This window comes from Sceloporus undulatus, chromosome 5 (genome assembly GCF_019175285.1).
Source record: "Sceloporus undulatus isolate JIND9_A2432 ecotype Alabama chromosome 5, SceUnd_v1.1, whole genome shotgun sequence".
NCBI classification, from domain to species: Eukaryota; Metazoa; Chordata; class Lepidosauria; order Squamata; family Phrynosomatidae; genus Sceloporus; species Sceloporus undulatus.
Window position 1 is genome coordinate 97,307,945 of NC_056526.1, and position 19,709 is coordinate 97,327,653.

At 37.6% G+C, this 19,709-nt stretch overlaps 1 protein-coding gene across 2 annotated transcripts in view; it reads right to left on the reverse strand.

Annotated features, from left to right (window-relative positions):
• Positions 1–19,709, reverse strand: part of STX18 (syntaxin 18) — a 65,618-nt gene that overhangs the window by 20,482 nt on the left and 25,427 nt on the right. The window contains exons 2-4 of one of the 2 annotated variants that reach the window (XM_042468218.1): positions 3,130–3,197; positions 2,875–2,902; positions 555–670 (exon numbers count right to left, since the gene is read on the reverse strand). In XM_042468218.1, coding sequence (XP_042324152.1) covers positions 555–670; positions 2,875–2,894 — 136 coding nt within the window. In that variant the 5' untranslated portion in view covers positions 2,895–2,902; positions 3,130–3,197. The remainder of the gene's footprint in view (positions 1–554; positions 671–2,874; positions 2,903–3,129; positions 3,198–19,709) is intronic. The other variant, XM_042468217.1, reaches the window with a different exon arrangement.

Below are 19,709 nucleotides of genomic sequence, written 5' to 3' on the forward strand. Positions count from 1 at the left end.
GTTTCTGAGATCCCTGGAAAATCAATTCCAACTGCCCTGAGACAAGTTTGACCCATAAATACTGTACTTCTGATTGGGCACTCCTATTTTGGTCCAGTTTGGAATAAGGTAGTAACTCTATCAGATTCAAACGTGGCTCCTCAGTACTACTATCTGTGCCACATAGCAAGCAGACTGAGTCACATTCAGATCCTAATTTTCCCCCAGATTGGAGCCTCACATCTAGAAATGGTAAGCACTGTCCACTGCAATGCTTTAATTTGCTATCCACTACTTTTATATCTTAGTCCATATGTGTGTGTAAGTGCTCTGTGTGAATGTTGACCTCTCTCTTGTTGTTCAAATAACAAAACTGAGTTGTACTTCGTACTCTGGAATTCTAGGTTTTTTTGGAACTAGTAAAAAATAGGCTTGTGTCCAGCTAGTGTTATCCTGGCCCTCTCGCTCCTAAATTAATTATCTTAATTAATTTCCCCATTGAATAAAATTTGTGGGTGCCCTCTTGGGACTCCTTGCAATTCAGGTAACATTGTGTATTATTTGAATCTGTTTACCTTCTGTTCTAAGTTGCTGAATGGCATCAGCACATGTTCTCATAAATATTTGGGCATCTTGGTCAATCTGATCTCGCTCGGTGTCAGTCATTCGCACATATTCAGTCATGGCATGGCTGAAAAAAAATCCCAACATGTTAATTTTATTTTATAAAAGCATCTATGCAGGAAATTCAATTTTTAAATTGTCTTAGTCAATTTTTAATAAGGAAAATAGCTTAATTTACTTGGTACTAGATCACACATCATTCCTCATTCAAAATCAAGAACAACTTTCCAGTCTCTTTCCTTTATGAGGTGCTTCATATGGTTCCAAAGTCAACAATTTTTGTAGGATACACTCTTATAACACCTACTGAACTGAAATTACAAAATGATAGCCAGCTAACATTTTAAGTTGCTCTTTATCAAGCATGTGACACCATATGTTTGAAATATGAACATTCTTGAACCAATTTTCTATTAAAAAGAAATTGTGAAAATTATGAAATTATCATAATCAGAATCTTCATAAGCTGATAAACCAAACCTTTCTTTAAATTGCTTGTTGCCTACTCCATATTCTTGATCTCGATATAAACATCAAAGAAATTCTGTATCTCCTAGAAAGCAAAGTCAATCATGCTAATTCTTTTGCAACAAGAGAATATCTTGTGGAGATGTATGGAATAATAAATATATCACAGCATTGTGACCGCAGAAGCTTATGATGTGATACAGTGCTGTTATATGACATCTTTTTATTGTTTCCTTCAGCCAGATAAAGCTAACATAACTTATTCAAGAAGTCTCATTAATTTCTAGCAGATGAATACTGCCACTTAGTGGCAAAAGGAAATCTGCATGTGCTATGTCCAAAAAGTGTGTGTGTGGGGGGGGGGAGTTCATCTTTGAGTAGCTGTTCTGACATCTTCTTGTGAGAATCTGAACTTAAGACGTGCCTTCATATAATTTTTTAAACAAATTATTTTAGAAATATGTCTTTGATTTGCTGTCCCCCAGTCCTTGATTCTAAAAGGCCTTTCATTATAGCAAGGGTGGGCAACTGTGGAAGGTTAGAGAAAGCATTAGCCCCCTAGGAGACTTTGCAGGACCATATGTTCTCTAACCCACTCCAAAACTTTTTTGCAAACCCAGGGAATGCTAAACATGGTGAAAATGCCCCCCATGCTCCCAAAAACGCATTTGGGTAGATTCTGGAAATGGGGGAAATCCAAAATTGAAAAAAAAAATTGGTACAAGAGGGTCGGTTGGTTTAGGGCAGGGGCAGGCAACCTGCGGCCCACGGGCCGGATGCAGCCCGGCAAGGCCTTGGGACTGGCCCCAGCCCGGTCCTGCCACCGATTGCCGCTGGGGCCTTTGGCCTCTCGCACGCAGGGGCAAGGGGGCAATTGTCTATAGAAGCCTCAGAAACATGTATTTATATTAACATTTTTTAAAAAACCAGCAAATTTTTTCGCGTGTCCTCCTTTTTTAAAAAAAGTGTCCACCATTTGAAAATTTTGCCCTACATTTGTCCCGGTTTATTTATTTATTTATTTAAAATTTATTTATTTATTTGGCTTCGGCCCCCCAGTTGTCTGAGGGACAGCAACACGGCCCCTGGCTCAAAAAGGTTGCCTACCCCTGGTTTAGGGACTACATGCAACTTGCAGGCCAAACTTTGCCCATCCTTGTTTCATAGTGATCACAGATTTTGAAAAACCTGCCTTTAAACCTTAAGGAACAACTTCTCATGAGCCATGCTACAGACTATAGCATGTAGAAGATGGGGAAAAGCTGAAAACCTGCATATGTGCTTGTGTTGGACTAGTTGTTCCTGTGTCTCTTGAACAGACCTTAACTCACCCCCCCCCCCCCCGGTTTAACCCTCTTGCTTCCCTAGGGCTGGAAAGACTGACGAAAGGGACCAGCGTCGGTGTGAAGTGGGGGTATGGCGGCCGCATGCCCCAACTCTGCCCCCATGCTGCTGTCACACTGCCTGCTTGATCAGACAGCGGGCAGTGTTGCAGTGTAGCAACTACACGCCACATGCCAAAAGGAGTGCTAAAAAGTGCAGCTTCTTTTTGGAGTGGAAAAACGCCAGATTGGGGCAGCGGTGTGTGGTTGCTGTGGCTCCGATCTGGCGAGCAAAGAAGCAGCACAAAGCTACTCCTTCATGGCGGTCTGTTGCGCCCATCAGTTTCAGATACAGCTGGTGGTTGTCACTTCACAGTATAATGGCAGAGGCCTAGAACTAGAACTAATCCATATGTCAATGGCTACTTCATTCTGCCACAATATATATAATTTGAAAACACTCTGCAATAATCATACATACCTTTTCAAAACTGTAACCATTGTTTATCCTGTTCAGGGGAAAACCAATTCAGTATTCTTACAAGAACACATGTTCAGCATGTTGAATATTCAGATTAGAAATTTGGCATGGGGAGTGTTAAAAAGAAAAAGAAAAGTTACTTTTTAAACTATTGCTCTCAGAATTATATAGGCAGAATCTATTGCAGAGGCATGTATCCAATTTCCTCTTTCAGCAAAGTGACTAGTTTTCTGTTATTCCTATTATAGCACTTACCTGTAGGCATTAATGTAATCTTTCCTATGCTGCAGAAGAAAATCTTTCAGCTTCCCAATATTATTGACCTAAACAAAAAAGTTATTAAATGTAAATATTAAATTCACAGATTTAATGGACAAATAACATTTTTCTGTGCCTAAGTTATAATGGCTGGATATGTAAGCAACATTAACGCTATTTAAAAAGAGCACCCAATTCTAACTAGTTTCACTGCTTGAAAATATTTTAAAATATATAAATTTCAAAAACCAAACCTTGAATGATATAGGGGACATTATTTTACTATGCCACTATATTTAATGTGACTTGATTTTGATATCCACAGGGGGGTGTTAGGACCAAACCTTCAATGAGTGTCCTAGTATTCCTGGCAAGTTTCTTCCTCAAGGATCATTCTGTGACAACTTGACTGAACAGACCGTGTTCAAATGCCAAAAAGAGGACTTTGCAAGTGAAGACTAGAGAGCCACTGATTTAAGACGTTCAACACACAATCTAATGATATCATCAGCAAGCAGGTACAGCTGTTCCTATTTCCTTGGATAAGAAGAAGCTGCCTCCATCCCCACCATAAGTCTTCTTTCTCACATGTGTGAGGCTAGCTGGAATGCCCCTGGCACATCTTGATCATGTTGTTGTGCATCCTGGAAAATGTATTGTAACATCCCAACAAATGCACACAGGGGTTATGCATGTCAGAAAACTGTACCAGCTGGGTTAGAGGCCCAGGCCTGTCTCCAAATTCCACAGAAAGGAACTAGGCAAGCGAGAGTATGCTTTATATACTCACTTTTAAACAACTATGCCATGAGCTCCATCTGGAGCTAGCGTTTGGCACTAGAAAAGTCATATTTTTAGTTATAGAACTGTTTGAGCTTAGACAGGTATATATGCTGTTTGATTCTGGCCTTTTGAAGATCATTCTTTTCAGAAAATCATTTCCTGGCTGAGAAATCTTGCCAGTACATATTTATTTTTAATGAAACTCTGTTTTGCTTTCAGTAGTTTTTATCTGTTAATGTTAATGCAAATCACACACACACATTCACAAACAAAACTATGGCCTGTTACAGACTGCCAAAATAAAGCTGCTTCGGGTCTCTTTGGAGGTATGCTGTTTAAATGATGCATGGCTCCTACGAGTCTGGAGGTCGCGCCAAAGCCACACTCCATTCCTAAGCACTGGAGGGCAGCTTTGGTGCAGCTTCCGGATTCTTAGGACGCATGCATCATTTAAACAGCATACCTCCAAAGAGACCCGAGCAGCTTTATTTTGGCAGTCTGTAACAGGCCTATAGTACTTTTGTATGACTTCTACTCTTGTGCTTTTATGTGACAGAAATATCTCATTTGCAAGACACCTGTTGAGCAAAGAACCCTATATACAGCATCCACAATCTATTTGATATGGCCTGTAAATATGCCGAATTTCAGACCGATAAAATGCCATTTGCAAGAGGTACATCATGTTAAAAATGTTGACAATCAAAGGACATTTACCTCTTGTTCTTAATTTTCAGAAAGGAATATTACTGTATATCTTTCTGTCCAATTCTGGTGAACGTTAGTAGTGTATTTGATTCAAGCTTACGAAGGAAAGAAATCTTTGGGTCAGGGAAGTGCTGAGGAGCACTAACTTCTGACCCTAGAGTAGATTAGCTACTGCTAAACTTGCTAGAGAAAACTAGTTGTACAGATTCCAAGGACCCATTCCCTGCCTCAGTTCAGGTGATGCGAGTGAGAAGTGACAGGAAACTGAAGTTAAGCAAGATACAGACTAAGCAAGATACAATGGTAACAGTCTAATATGATGTTTGTAGTCTTGACTAAAGCAGGCCTGACAGCTTCAGTTTAGAGGGGCTACCAACCTTTCTCCTTGCTGAATTTTAAAGGCAACTGTTTCTGAACCCAAGAGCTCTGAGCTCATAGACAAAATAGTCACTGAAAATACACCTCCTCCTTTCGGTATGAAAAAAATAGTGAAAAAAACAAGAAAAAATAAAGGTGAAAAGACAATAAAAATGGCATTTGCACCCCTAACTCATATCTAATTCATTATTAATATCTAAATTATTGTTAACATTGTTATTATTAAATAAAGGTGTAACAGATAACAGCTACAACATTTATAAACCAGAATGCAGTGCAACAACATCCTGCATACAAAAGTATTATCCACTAGATGGCAACAAAGCTTTCACTATTATGCTAATATGCAAGTTTCTTGGGAGACAGTTGATTCTGTCTCCTACATTGTACATTACCATTTACTGTATTAATGTTTAAAACTTATATTTTCTGTCAACATCAGTATTTAAGTTTAATAATTAAATGCTTGGAATTGGCTATAGTCACATGAAGCAAGCAAAATATCTTCACATATGGGTGGGTTTCTCTATCAATCAATCTGTTTATTCAGTCATTGACCAATATAAAATAATAAAAATGTATAAAATAATAATTGTACAGCACAATTACTAACTATTATTAAAATTGGGTGGGTTTCTCTATTATTCAGTAGGTCATAATTTTAAAATTAAACAGATGTAATCAAAACATAAAGACACAAGAAGCAATGTATTTCATTAAATTCTATGCCTTGCCAACTACATTGTTAGTGAGCAGTTTAACTTCTAGTACTAGGATATTAAACTCTCTGATAACCACACTCACTTCAGCCTGTCTTCAAAGCCTGTTGCACTGTAATAAATGGAGCTTTCATATGTTATACAGCTGTATACAATATATATTTAAATTTTGTTGATCAGTATGAAACCATCTTCTGCCTATTAGTCATTAATAAATGTTAGGACAACAATACCACCATTACACAGTCCTCTTTGTATGTGCCATACAAGTGCTTGGTAGTTTCAGATATATTCATATGAATGCAAGTCTCCAGGGCCAAATGAACAACATCTAAGAGTACTAAAAGAACTGGAAGATGTAATCTCAGAATCACTGGCAAAATCTTAGAGAACTCCTGAAGAACTGGATGTCTTCCTGTCTTGGGAAAAAGGACCCAAACAATACCTGCACAGTATGTCATCAATACCAGAAAAGATTCTAGAGCAATTCATTAAACAGACAGTCTGTAAGCACTTGGAAAGGAATGCTGTGACCACTAATATTATATAATATATACATAACAATTTAATAGTACAGTGCGTCGGCGCCATACGCGGGCGCACCATACGCGGCCTTGAGCATACGCGCTCAAGCCGTGGGGTGCGCTCAGGGCGGAAGGGGCAGCGCGCCCATTCAATTGAATGGGCGCGCGCGCCTGTTGTGCCCCGCGCGCGCCCGCGCCGCTGCACACAAGCCCCATTGTTTCCAATGGGGCTCGAGCATAGGCAGAATTTGTCTTACGCGGAGGGATCCAGAACGGATCCCCCGCGTAAGGCGAGGACGGACTGTAATATAATAGTACAGTCAGCCCCCCATATCGGCATGTGTTCAGTTCCTGACTCCCCTCCCATGAATATCAAAAATTTCCATCTGCTTCAATCTGTGGATGGCTAGCCCACTGATATAAAGGGTTGACTGTACTGAGCTATCACATTGTAACAGTATTGAAATATCAGATTTTTTAGAGTTTGAAACGAAGGCCCGTTCCAGACGGGCATAAAGTACGCACTCTGCACGTACTAGGGTTAGGAAGGGGCATCACTTCCTGACACTCCTAAACCTAGTATGCGTGGAGCGCGTACAAAATGGTGGCTCCCTTCCACATGGGCGCCACTATCTTGACGTAGCGGATGCATAGCATCCGCACGTCGCGCCCTGGACATGACACCATGAGTGTGCGAGTAGCGCCTCGCAGCGCCACTTCCAGGGTGCAAAAAGAAGCACAATTTTCAGGCTTCTTTTTGCCGTGTCCGGGAACTGCGCGGTTTGGCTGCTGCAGTTCCCAGACGCGGCAACCAGCAGCACCAGCAGACGGCCACTTTCAGGCGGTCTGTAGCGCGCCATAGTGTCATTTCAATTTGATGAAATTGTTTATCATTATTATTATTATTATTATTATTATTATTATTATCCCACCTCTTTAACATGATTGAGGCAGCTTACATCAATAAAACAGCTACATATGTAAAACATATAACTTTAAAAAAATAAATCCCATTGTCCCACCCTCCTTAGCCAAACCTATGTTTGTCATAAGTTTCAATACAAATTTCCATTCATATATATTTATGCTATTATTTTTGTGATCACTAAAAGACAACATGGGTTTCTCATGAACAAGTCATACCAGACTAATCTTATCTCTCTTTTGATTGAGTTACAAGCATGGTAGATGAAAGGAATGTAGCTTATCTAGATTTCAGTAAGGCCTTCAACATGGTCCCTCATGCTTTCTTGCAAAAAAACCTAGTAAAACATGAGCTAAACAATGCTAGTTAGGTGGATTTGTAATTGGTTGACCAGCCAAACCAAAGAGTGTTCATCAATGGCTCCTCTTAAATCTTGGAGAGAAGTGACTAGCGGAGTGGGGTGCCTGCCATATAGGGTCCTTCTGTCTTGGACTCAGGACTCCACATCTTCATCAATAGTTTGGATGATGGAATACAGAGCACGCCTATCAAATCTGCAGATGACACCAAATTAGAAGAGGTATCCAATATCTTAGAGGACAGGATTAGAATTCAAAATAACTTTAACAGATTAAGCAGCTGGGCCAAAACGAATAAAATGAATTTCAACAGGGAGAAATGTAAGTTCTGCTTAACTACATCCTATATCTGTACATTTCATTTTTTCTAACTACAGATATAGAATGGGTTAACAGTTGGCTTGACAATAGTACATGTGAAAGGAATTTAGGAGACTTAGTAAACCACAAGCTGAACATGACTCAGCAGTATGATGCATCAACTAAAAAAGTCAGTATGATCCTAGACTGCATCAATAAGAGTGTAGTATCTACATTAAAAAAGTAATAATACCATAGTATTTATTCTGCTTTGGTCAAACCTCACTCAGAATATAGTGTCCAGTTCTGGACACCACAATTCAAGAGGGATATTGACAAGCTGGACCTTGTTCAAATGAGGGCAACCAGAATGGTCTGTAAACCATGCCCTATGAATTTAGGGAACTGGGTATGTTAAGTCTGGAGAAGAGAAGGTTGAGGGGTGACATGATAGCCATATTCAAATATTTGAAAGGAAGTCATATTGAAGAAGGAACAAACTTGTTTTCTGCTGCTTTAGAGACTTAGGAACAATAGATTCAAACTAGAGGAAAAGGGATTCCACCTAAACATTATGAAGTATGATTGTATGATTCTACAATTTACTATGCTATATTGCATTAGAAGGAGGCATTGCTGCACTTACCTTAATTTAGCCCTTCCAAAAGTGTATTTGTAATTGTAGAGATTTTAGTGTAAACTGATATATCTAAAAGGTTGCAATTAATATAAATGTGACACCATATGTGACATTTTACATATATAGGCACATACATGTAAATAAGGAACAAAAAAGCATATACAGATATTATATAAACTCATGTATAAGTCTGGAAATTTTAGTCAAAGAACCTGGGTCAACATTTTCACAGGTCAATGTACTATACTTAATGCAACAAAACTACCATTCTAATCTTATACGATAAGAACTCTTATCTTATAAGACTGATCAAAAAAAGGAAACATCCCTTCTCTGAGCAGTTTACAAAAAGCAAGAGTTTAGTCTGTCTTGGGAGAACCTAAAAGAAACACTGATCCCTGCCAGAATTGTGTAAGTTCTTTGGCATCTTTTGTTGTTGTTGTTGTTGTTGTTGTTGTTGTTGTTATATGCCCCTAGGTTTTACCCTTGACTTATCCACAGGTCATATAAAAATCTATCATTTTGGCCTCCAAACCTGCCCTCAACTTATACATGAGGTCAATAAATTTATTTTCCTATGTGTACACTCTGATACAGTGTGTTGCTATCTACAGATATCCAGTGCATAGTCTTACAGTAGATCTGGCATATGTTCTCTATATGCTCGTTTACATTTCCTCTCTCTCACACACATGTACATAAATATCATGTAAAAAGTGACAAATGAAAAATGGGTTTTAGATAAATAGAATAAATAGATAAGGCTCCCTAATGCATTGCAGTATTATTTATAATTAGCACCAGAGGTTCTTTGCTGTTAAAAAAATATTTTTCAGATGAAAAACGTTACTATATGAGCAAAGCATTCTGTTAGGCTCTGCAAAGCTCAGTTAGGACATTATTAAGGCTTCTTATTCTCTGATTAATGGGAAAAAATAATGGAATAAATTAAGTCTTGAAGGCTTATAGCTGGTCAACAAGAGAATTAAACAAGCAAATCAACCAAACAACCAAAACAGAATATATCTTGCCAAAAGAAGTGCAAATCTAATTAAATAACATGTAGTAGAAGTCTCTATTGTATTTTTGTAATTAGTGATTGCTTCTCTTGGGAGGGCGTATCCTGAAAGATCTGTAAAATAATTTAAAGAGTAAAACTTCTAATCTGACATAAAATTGGCATAAAGCAATGTGGATGAAATCTTTTCTTTTTGCAATTAAAAAAACGGCTAAATGATATTGGTAACACTAGTTGAAATCTCAGAAACTAAAGAGCTGGCTAAGTAAGTTTCTGAGTGTTTTCATCCTTGTCACTATTAGCAATGCCAGGACACATTATACATTATTGTTAAAAAATATAAACAAATGAGAAAGCATGAAATTACGCAAAGTAATAATTGTGCACACTTGCTAAATTTACGCAATTTATGGAAGACAAAGAATTCAACATTCCTTGAATTATAATTGTTTTAGAACAGAATATACACACTCCTTCAGCAACCTGAATTGCATGTGAAGACCCTATTTAAATTGGTGAATGAATTTAGTTTTTAAAGCAGTGGTTAGATCATCCTCCAAATACTGCAAAACTACAAGTCCCAGAAGCTTTTAATCCTGTGTAGGCAACTGTGAGGATTGCTGGGAATTGAAGTCCAAGAACATCTGGATTAGGGAAGCAATGTACTGTATGCTTACAATGCAATCCTATCTTTGTTTATGCAGAAGTAAATACCAGCATATTTAATAAAGTTTAGTCTCGGGCAATTGTGGTCAGGATTCTGACCTTATGGTCAGATATACAAATTCAAGATTGTAGTTTGTTACTCAAAAGTGTCCCATTAAAAAAAAGAGTTTCTCCTGTTTTCCACCAGACAGAAACACAACCTATTCATAAAACCACATACAACCTGAAATTCTACAAGTAACAACGACTCGACAAGTAAACAAAGCTGAAATTATTGTGCTACATAAGGAATACGTACGTAGAGGGATCTTGTAGAACCATTGAGACTAACTAAAAGAAAGAAGTTGGCAGCATGAGCTTTCATAGATTTAAAGTCTACTTCTTCATGTGCATTCGGTGAAATATGTAATAATTTCTTGATTTCTGCTGAGGAAATGTTTTTTTGAAAGTACTCACTGCAAGTAATCCAACCCTGTATACCAAGTGTGGAACTCAAATTGTTTATTTTGCCACTAGGTAAAACGGGATTTTTCTTTTCTGCGTTGGCTAGGGATCTCCCGTTAGACTGACTGACTGACTTTTCTGCATTTTCGTAGCCTTCTGAAATGGCATGTAGAATATGACTGTGCAAATAATTTGTGTGTGCAACATTAATGTGTGCAACAAAGGTGATAACTAGGAAAATAGTTGCCTGGGTTGCCTAATCCAAAATTCTCTGCCTAATCCCAAATTTGCCTAATCCCAAATTCTTGCCTCCAAAAAAAAAAGATTAAACACATTTTAATATTTTTATCCACTGAACATCCCTCCCTTTTATTTTGTTGTCTTGAAAATTAATCTTTTTACTCTTCAATATCAGTGGTCTTGTGGGAGCACAATTCCACCTTATTTAAGAAAGAACAAGGAAGAAAATAAAGGGAAAGCTACTTGGAATTCTTTGGGGATTCTACTCATCATGTTATTTCTGTAACGCAGGGCTCATACAGACAGGCCAAAATAAAGCTGCTTTGGGTCACTTTGAAGGTATGCGATTTAAATGATGTATGCATCTTAAGAGTCTGGAAGCCGCACCAAAGCCACGCTCCATTCCTTAGGACTGGAGCATGGCTTTGGCATGGCTTCCGGACTCTTGGGATGCATGCATCATTTAAACAGCATACCTTCAAAGTGACCTGAAGCAGCTTTATTTTGGCCTGTCTGTATGGGGCCTTAGGCAACTACTGATACACTGGTTTACATGGGTTCCTATTGCACTAGCTTCATCAGGAAAAAAAAATATTGATCCTAACACCCACAGTATAGCTCAGTAGTTTAACCACTGTCTATTGGATTATTGAGAGGAATACATTTGACTTGGCCTACTTGCCAGCTGTTATTTTTTACTGTAAAATGGAGCATTATTATTATTATTTGAATACAGTGGACGATTTGTTCTGGTATCACTTTTCAGATCATGAGATTCTGGGACATGGTGCACATTCTTCTCACGCATAGTTATCCAGGAACATAGTAGCTGCTGAGAACCAATATCAATAATGGTGTACAAAATTGCCCAAAAACTTCCACTTTGACAGAAAAAGGCAATACAATGCATGCCCAGTAACTGTTGTTTGTGATCTTTCAATTTGCTAGGGCCCATGGGAACCTTTGCGTGTCTTCAAGTCATTTCTGACTTATGGTGGCCCTAAAGCCCTATCATGGGGTTTTCTTAGCAAGATTTGTTCATTAAAAAATTAAATTTTATTCACACATATATTTAAAAAATACACTCATCTACAAATATTACAACATCTAACATAACACAAAACATACCAAGATAAATCTTCAGCAGGATTTGTTCAGAGGAGGTTTTCCATTGCCTTCCTCTGAGGCATAGAGAGTGTGACATGGGTATCTCCTGGCATATAAATAAAATCAATACAGAAAATGAATAAATATGATTCAATTTCTTCAGGCATATGGATCTAAAGAGACTTCCTTGCTTACATATGGTTGGCTTCTCTGCTTATGCTCACAATTGGCCAGAGCTGGACAGCAGTGTGTAGGCAGAATACTCATTTAACAAATTTCAATGACCATGGTTTTTCCAAATCAACTAACAAAATAATTACAATTACCTTTTATTAATTAAAGGAAGACAAGGAACTTAAAACAGGACCTTGGGTTTGTTCATTCAGATACAGAGACAATGGCCTGTTACAGACTGCCAAAATAAAGCTGCTTCGGCTCTCTTTGGAGGCATGCTGTTTAAATGATGCATGCATCCTAAGAATTCAGAAGCTGCACCAAAGCTGCACTCCGGTGCTTAGGAATGGAGCGTGGCTTTGGTGCGACCTCTGGACTATTAGGACACATGCATCATTTAAATAGCATACCTCTAAAGAGACCCAAAGCAGCTTTATTTTGGCAGTCTGTAACAGGCCAATAGCAGGTTTGCAGCCACAAAATAGTTCGCAGCCACAAAATCCAAGTTCTCTAAGGCGTGTTACAGACGCGCCTTCCTAGAGTTAGGAAGGGGAGTCACTAACCTAACCCTAGTAACTTTTGGGTACATACAAAATGGGAGCGCCCTTCCACACGGGCGCCGCCATCTTGACGTAGTGGATGCATAGTGTCCGCACGTCATGTCCCGGAAGTGACGCTACGAGTGCGCGACTAGCGCATCACGGCCCCACTTCTGGGGCGCAAAAAGAAGCGCCATTTTTGGGCTTCTTTTTGCTGCGTCCGGAAACCATGCGGTTTGGCCGCTGTGGTTCCCAGACGCAACAACTGGCAGCACCGGCAGACTGCCACTTTCAGGCAGTCTGTAACGCGCCTAAGATAAATAAAATAAAATACTCGGCCAAGAAAAAGACTTCCCCATTTATCCAACTCTGGCCATGGTTATTGTTTGGATTTTAAAATGCTAGTTTTAGTTTTATACTGTTTAATCTTCTTTTAAAGGGGGGGGTTACTATGTATATATGGATATATTTTAGTCTGTTGTACGTCGCTTTGATTGCTTGGAAAAAAGCAGGATAAAAATTTAAAAAATATTATTACAGTATTTATAAGATATTGTCCAGTTAAGTTTGTTGATTTCAGAAAAAACAAATAGTTTGCTGTTGCATAATTTGGAAATTAAAGATTCATTGTCCTTGATTACATATTGGTAAGGACGGTTAACCTCATGGAAAATGACAAGACAAATCTGTGGTGTCAGAAAGCATTTCACTTAGAATAAAACTATTTCTTTTACCAGTATTTATGTCTGAGAAGGTTTTATTGCTTGTTATATCAGATATAATTATGCCTTTTAACCACTAATTTTACTAACCACAGTTCAGGCATTGTTAATGTATTTTCATTCAAATACTGTGTAGCAAATTTCCCCCAATCTTGTGCAAATTAAAAATGATGCAGTGGTGGTGAATGTGTGATTTATTATGCTTATTGACAAATGCGTTTCTTTTTAAAATCTATCAAATGCAGTAAAATCCACCAACTACTGTACAGTTAGATATATTAAATGTTAGAATAAAAACTTTAATTATGAAAATTATTTTTTGTATGTGACATCATCGTTTGAATGATGTTAAAATGTTACAGGCTTTTAACCTTGTTCCCAGACATATTTACTGAAAACTATGTCCCACTGAGTCACCTAAATTTAGGGTACAATCCTCTACCTCAGAGCCTTCCAAATGTTGTTGGCACTGTTAACAAAACTGTACATAAAACTACAGTATTTAAAAACTAAGCCTGGAGCGACTTAGGGAACTTGGGATGTTTAGCCTGGAGAAGAGAAGGTTAAGGGGTGATGTGATAGCCCTGTTTAAATATTTGAAGGGATGTCATATTGAGAAGGGAGCAAGCTTGTTTTCTGCTGCTCCAGAGAACAGGACCCGGAGCAATGGATGCATGCTACAGGAAAAGAGATTTCACCTCAACATTAGGAGGAACTTCCTGACAGTAAGGGCTGTTCGACAGAGGAGCACACTTCCACAGAGAGTAGTGGAGTCTCCTCCTTTGGAGGTCTTTAAACAGAGGCTGGATGGCCATATGTTGGGAGTGGTTTGATTGTGAGTTCCTGCATGGCAGAGGGTTGGATTGCACAACTCTTGTGGTCTCTTCCAACTCTATGATTCTATGGTTCTATCTTCATACTTGAATAGACCTCTGGAGGCTAGTAATTAATTTGTTTGTATATCAGGTAGACTGTGTTTCACATACATATAAATCTTGAACCATGTCAGGCTGATTCAAACAAATTTGTCAGATGTCATAATATGAATATATCTACTCCTGAAAGATTTAAAAAAACTGATACATTTATCTTCAAGCACTGCATATAAGGAAAATATACGGGTTAGAAGATGGAGGAAGGAGAGGGATATAGTTTTGTGACTGGCAACTGTAGCTTCTAATCACAGTGAATGCTTTTACTAGGGCTGAAATAATATATTGGAAGACACTCTCTCCCAAAATGAGAATTGTGCATATTTGTCTAAAATGTAGCACATGTAATCTCCTTTCAAGAGGCAACTAAGTCTGCGCATTTAATCCAATATTGATAAACAGATATAAACTAATATTCATTCATTGACAGTCACTTGGAAGTAGAGAAATTTAGATTTTTGAAAACTGTAATTTAGATTCAGGCCCAAATTGAAAAGGGCTGAACTGGACTATTTTCTAAAACACCAAACTGGGATTTAAACTAATCTGATAGTTGCTGCAAGGCCTCATATTAAGCACGTGTCTCTGATTTCTATAGTTACTCATATGCAATACCATTTAAAATCCTCAGTAGAATAATTCAAGTGTTCAAGTATATGTTCATTTATCATCTTTCTCCTAAATACGTAGTCACAAGTTCCAAGGTATATAGTTTAAATATCTATCAACTAAATAAAACAATATATAACACATTCTATATCCTTTCAGACACCGCAGGTATGAAAAGTTTGGGCACCTTGTCCCAAATCTTCCTTTAATCCTCCAGGAGCAGGCAAGTGTAGACTACAAATCCCATCAGATCTAGTTGACACAGCCAATGATGAGGGATGATGGAATTAACAAGGGATAGAGATCCAGGTATTACCCCAGCTCTGCTCTTAAGGCTTGAACTGCTGTACTTCTAAGAGTAAATGTAAGATTTATTTCACAAATCCTGTAAGCAACTGATGTCTTTGAGCACTATACTAGGAAGGCTCCAGTGAGAAAGTACAGTATGTCATAATGACCAGTTTTTCAGATGATTTGTCTCTTGAGGATATACATTTGGTTTAAATTTCAACTGCCATGTTAAAGTTCTTAAGATAGGTCACTTAGATTAACTGCACTTGTAACATGAAACTCTGAAAAGCAAGCAATATCTAAACAGAAGATAGGGGTGGGCATGCCTTTAAGAAGGAGGGGAGGAGAGCCAGGAGACAGTCAGCCTGGCTGCCTCTAATCTCATGAAAATGGTTACCTTTTCCAGCTTCTGGTTTACATCAACAAATGGAGAACAAAAAAGAAATGCAAAAGTTAAAGGTAATTTGGGATCGGTATCACTTTTACCAAGAGGTATGGTTTGCACATTTTATTTAGAGGCATTTCCCCCTAACAAGTGTTATTGTATTTAAATAGCACAAACACAAACTCAAAAAATGAAGTCCATAGTAGAGGGTAGGAAAGAAAGATGGTAAATTTCCTATTTAAGAAAAAATAAATATGGAAACACATTCACAATGTGTTCTGTTACTCAAGCCTGGTTCTTCACATCAATGCAGGAATAAAAACAACCAACACAAAATTAGCTTACATTTCTTTCTTTTTAAGTACCAAGTGAAGCGTTGTCATATGTTTGATGCTGTTCCATGAAACAGAGGGGTATCTTTACTGCCTTTAGGTTAGTAATGCCTTTGGGATAAGTAGCAAAACTAAACAAACAAACTTGAGTGATTTATTGATTGGAGGGATAGCATGGAGCTATGTTGATTCAGCAAACTGCACAGTAGAAAATAAATCCAACTATAATAAGCTAATCTTGACTGCCTTAAGAGACAACAAATTAACAGGAAGCTTTTATTTCATTCTGTAATGACAAGCTGATTCAAAAAATCAAAGTACATGCAAAAGGCATCAGAAGTTTATTTTCAATACTGTATTTAGATTACTTTACTAAGCACATATTCCAATGAGACAGTTTTGTGAAGGAAGACACTTTACATTCATTCTCATAATGGTGGTTTTAAATTGAATTACTGATCCTCGTGTTCTGTTTTCAAAATACTCCTTTCTTCCCATCTCCCCAACCCAGTTACAAAAATATATATCAAGCAGTGCTGGCTGGAGCGAATGATTAGAAACTGAATGATTAGACAGGAAAACAAGACTGAAACTATGGTTTACTTGTACATTACACACATTCTTTTTTCTTTTGTCGATATTTGATACAATACAACAACTAGCATCAGTTCAGACTCTGAAAAGGAGCATGTGGAAACTCTTCTCTTGACTACTGCATTGATATATGAAGGTTTAAAAGTACAATCATAGAATCATAGAGTTGGAAGAGACCATAAGGGCTATCCAGTCCAATCTCTTGCCATGCAGGAACTCAAGTACAGGACATGTCTCCTGTAAAGGGCATTTCCCTTCAGGAACTAAGGGAGATTTCTTCAAATAATGATACTGTGAAACTGTATCTGTGAGGAAAAAGTAATAAACCCTCTCTGTTCATTTTAAAGTGTCACAACTATGAATAGTATTATTCTGCAATTGCAGTTTTTTTTTTATCTTTTGGTAGTCGCCCAGTGTCATTTTTTACAAAATGAAAAGTAATTTTTTTACAATTAAAAAAAGGGAGCAGGTATTTAAATTATGTTTGTTCTGGAGGTATGAAAAGATGTATACTATACTATACTGTATGTTATCAAAAAGCAAGCTAGAATATATTGCCCAACTCAAATATTTTTAAAAGACTGCATTAAATAGCATCTTCCCCCCCTTACGATTTAGAAGAAGAGAACAAATACAGTGAGACCTTGGTCTCTCGACGGGTTTGGTTCCAGGCACCCCGCATGGATACCAAAATCTATAGATCAAGTCCTATTAAATACAATGAAGTAATAAAATGTTCTTTCATTAAAATGACAAAATTTAGCTTTGCTTTTTGGAATTTATATTTCCTATCCAAGCCGTTGATCATTGAATCCGCGGATAAAGCATCCATGAATACAGAGGGCCGACTGTACTAAGATCAAGTGCTAGAATGATTCTTGCTATTATTGGTTACAGGGAATCATTGCATAATTTTTGTGGAAAGGAACCATTTGATGATTTGTAACATTGCTGTTTAATGCTTAGCATTGTAAGTAGGATGTAAAAACCCCAATAGTAAATGGAAAGCATTTTGCTCATGTGTTGGAAGAACAATTGGTTTTTCTCTCCCTGAAGAAACCCCGGCATTGCTTTTCAGGCAATGGCTGATCCCTGACAACTGGGGAAGTGGCAGAGAGCAGAGACCTGAATATGCAGAAATATCATGCAATCCAAACTCCAGATAAACATCTAGACTCTTCAAACTGCATTTCCAAAAGTTGACTTTTTGATTCCATGCAAATGAAACTGAAATCAGGCCCTGTTAGGAAGTACCAAACAGGCAGACTTGCTGTTCTCTTAACTTTACAGGTAAGTTCTGTACATAGATATAAATATCACTTTATCATATTGTGTTGCAATGCTGCATAATTATAGTGAAGCACTAACATTAATGTAAAAATTAATACAGCAATGCTTTCAAACTGCTTGCTCAAAAAAAGTTTCACAGGTTAAGGTTATGATCATATACCACCTATTTTAGAGTAAGCCCTGTTGAACTCAGAGGGATTTACTTTCCTCTGTTAATGAATTAATTATCAACATGAATATTTTCATGCATTCTGGAAAAATGAAAAGAGGTTTGCTTGTTTTTAAATCAAGCTGAAAAGGAAAACTGGACTCCACAATATATCTATCTTCACTGCTGAACTGAAAAGGGGAATCTACCTCATGCCAAGCCTGACACAGATCCAATTCTTCAACTGTAATTTTGTTTTGGTTTCTCTATGAAATGCAACATCTGACTTCAATAGGATTTTCCAATATTTTTTCCACATTTTACTGCCCAACTCTAATCAGAACTTTCTTTAATATTTAGATTTTCACGCAACAATCCCAAACTTTAATATATGTAACTGAAAATCCACAATAGTTGTGAGGAATGTTTCAGCTGGGAATAAAAGCAAAAGCTCAGAATATATGTTTACTGGAGCTGACCTTTACTTTTGCTGATTAAAAACACTCAGTTTACAATAATTCCGAATAACTGCATAAAACTTTGTTACGTAAAATTTACAGTATTTTCTTCCATTTTTCATTTTTTTTGCTCTCAAATTATGCACATGCATATGCCTCTCCTTCTCCTCTAAATTCATTTTTGACCCTTATTAAGCACACACAAAACAACTAAACTAAACAACTAAAACAACTAATACAATTCTTCTCTATCATCTTTACAGAAACTACCTCAGTTTTTACAGGCTTCCTTTACATGGGTGCAGTGTTAGTTGAAATAGGCTTGCTGAAATAAGGTAGAGTTATATACAGCAGGACTAGAAAGGTCAACTTCAAGAACTTCCCATAAAATGGGGATACAAATATTACCAATACTTACTTAGAAGTAAGTTTCCACCAAGTTTAATGAATTTACTTTTACTTCCAACCAGATATGCACAGGAATGGTTGCTGATAAATGTAATCCAACTGAAGGCATGCCTAAACTCACAGATGTCAAAAATATTTAGTCATTGCTTTACTCTGCATTGAAATTTGCTGCAAGAATTCTTTTTCTGCATTATGTAAAATCTTATACCAGGCCTTACCAAAAGAGCATCATTCCTGCAATACACACTGCTTTATATCACAAATAAACTTAATAGGGGGCAGACCTACAGTTTTTCAGCCACATGAATATATTACCCCACATACAAGAGTTGGTAAAATCTTAAAGATGTACACACAGTGGGCTCTTGCCATCCTCTGCGGTTTGGTTCCAGGACCCCCTGTGGATACCAAAATCCATGGATGCTGAAGTCCCATTAAATACAATGGCATAGTAAAATGGTGACTCTTATATAAAACGGAAAATCAAGGTTTGCTTTTCAGGATTATTCCATTTTTTAAATATTCTCAATCCGTGGATGGTTGAATCCACAGATACAGTGGTACCTCGGGATACGAAATACCCAGGTTACGAAATTTTCGGGATACGAAAAAATCCCATAGGGAATCATTGTTCCGGGTTACGAATGTTTTTTCGGGTTACGAAAAAACTTTTGGTGCTTTTTTCGGCTTTTTCGCACGGAATCGCGGCTTTTCCCCATTAGCGCCTATGGCAATTCGGCTTACGAAGGCTTTTCGGGTTACGAAAGCGGCCGCGTTACGAATTAATTTCGTAACCCGAGGCACCACTGTATAGAGGGCTGACTGTACTTTCCTCTACCAAATCATAGTGATATAAGATGTATGTAAGAAATTATTAAGTACTG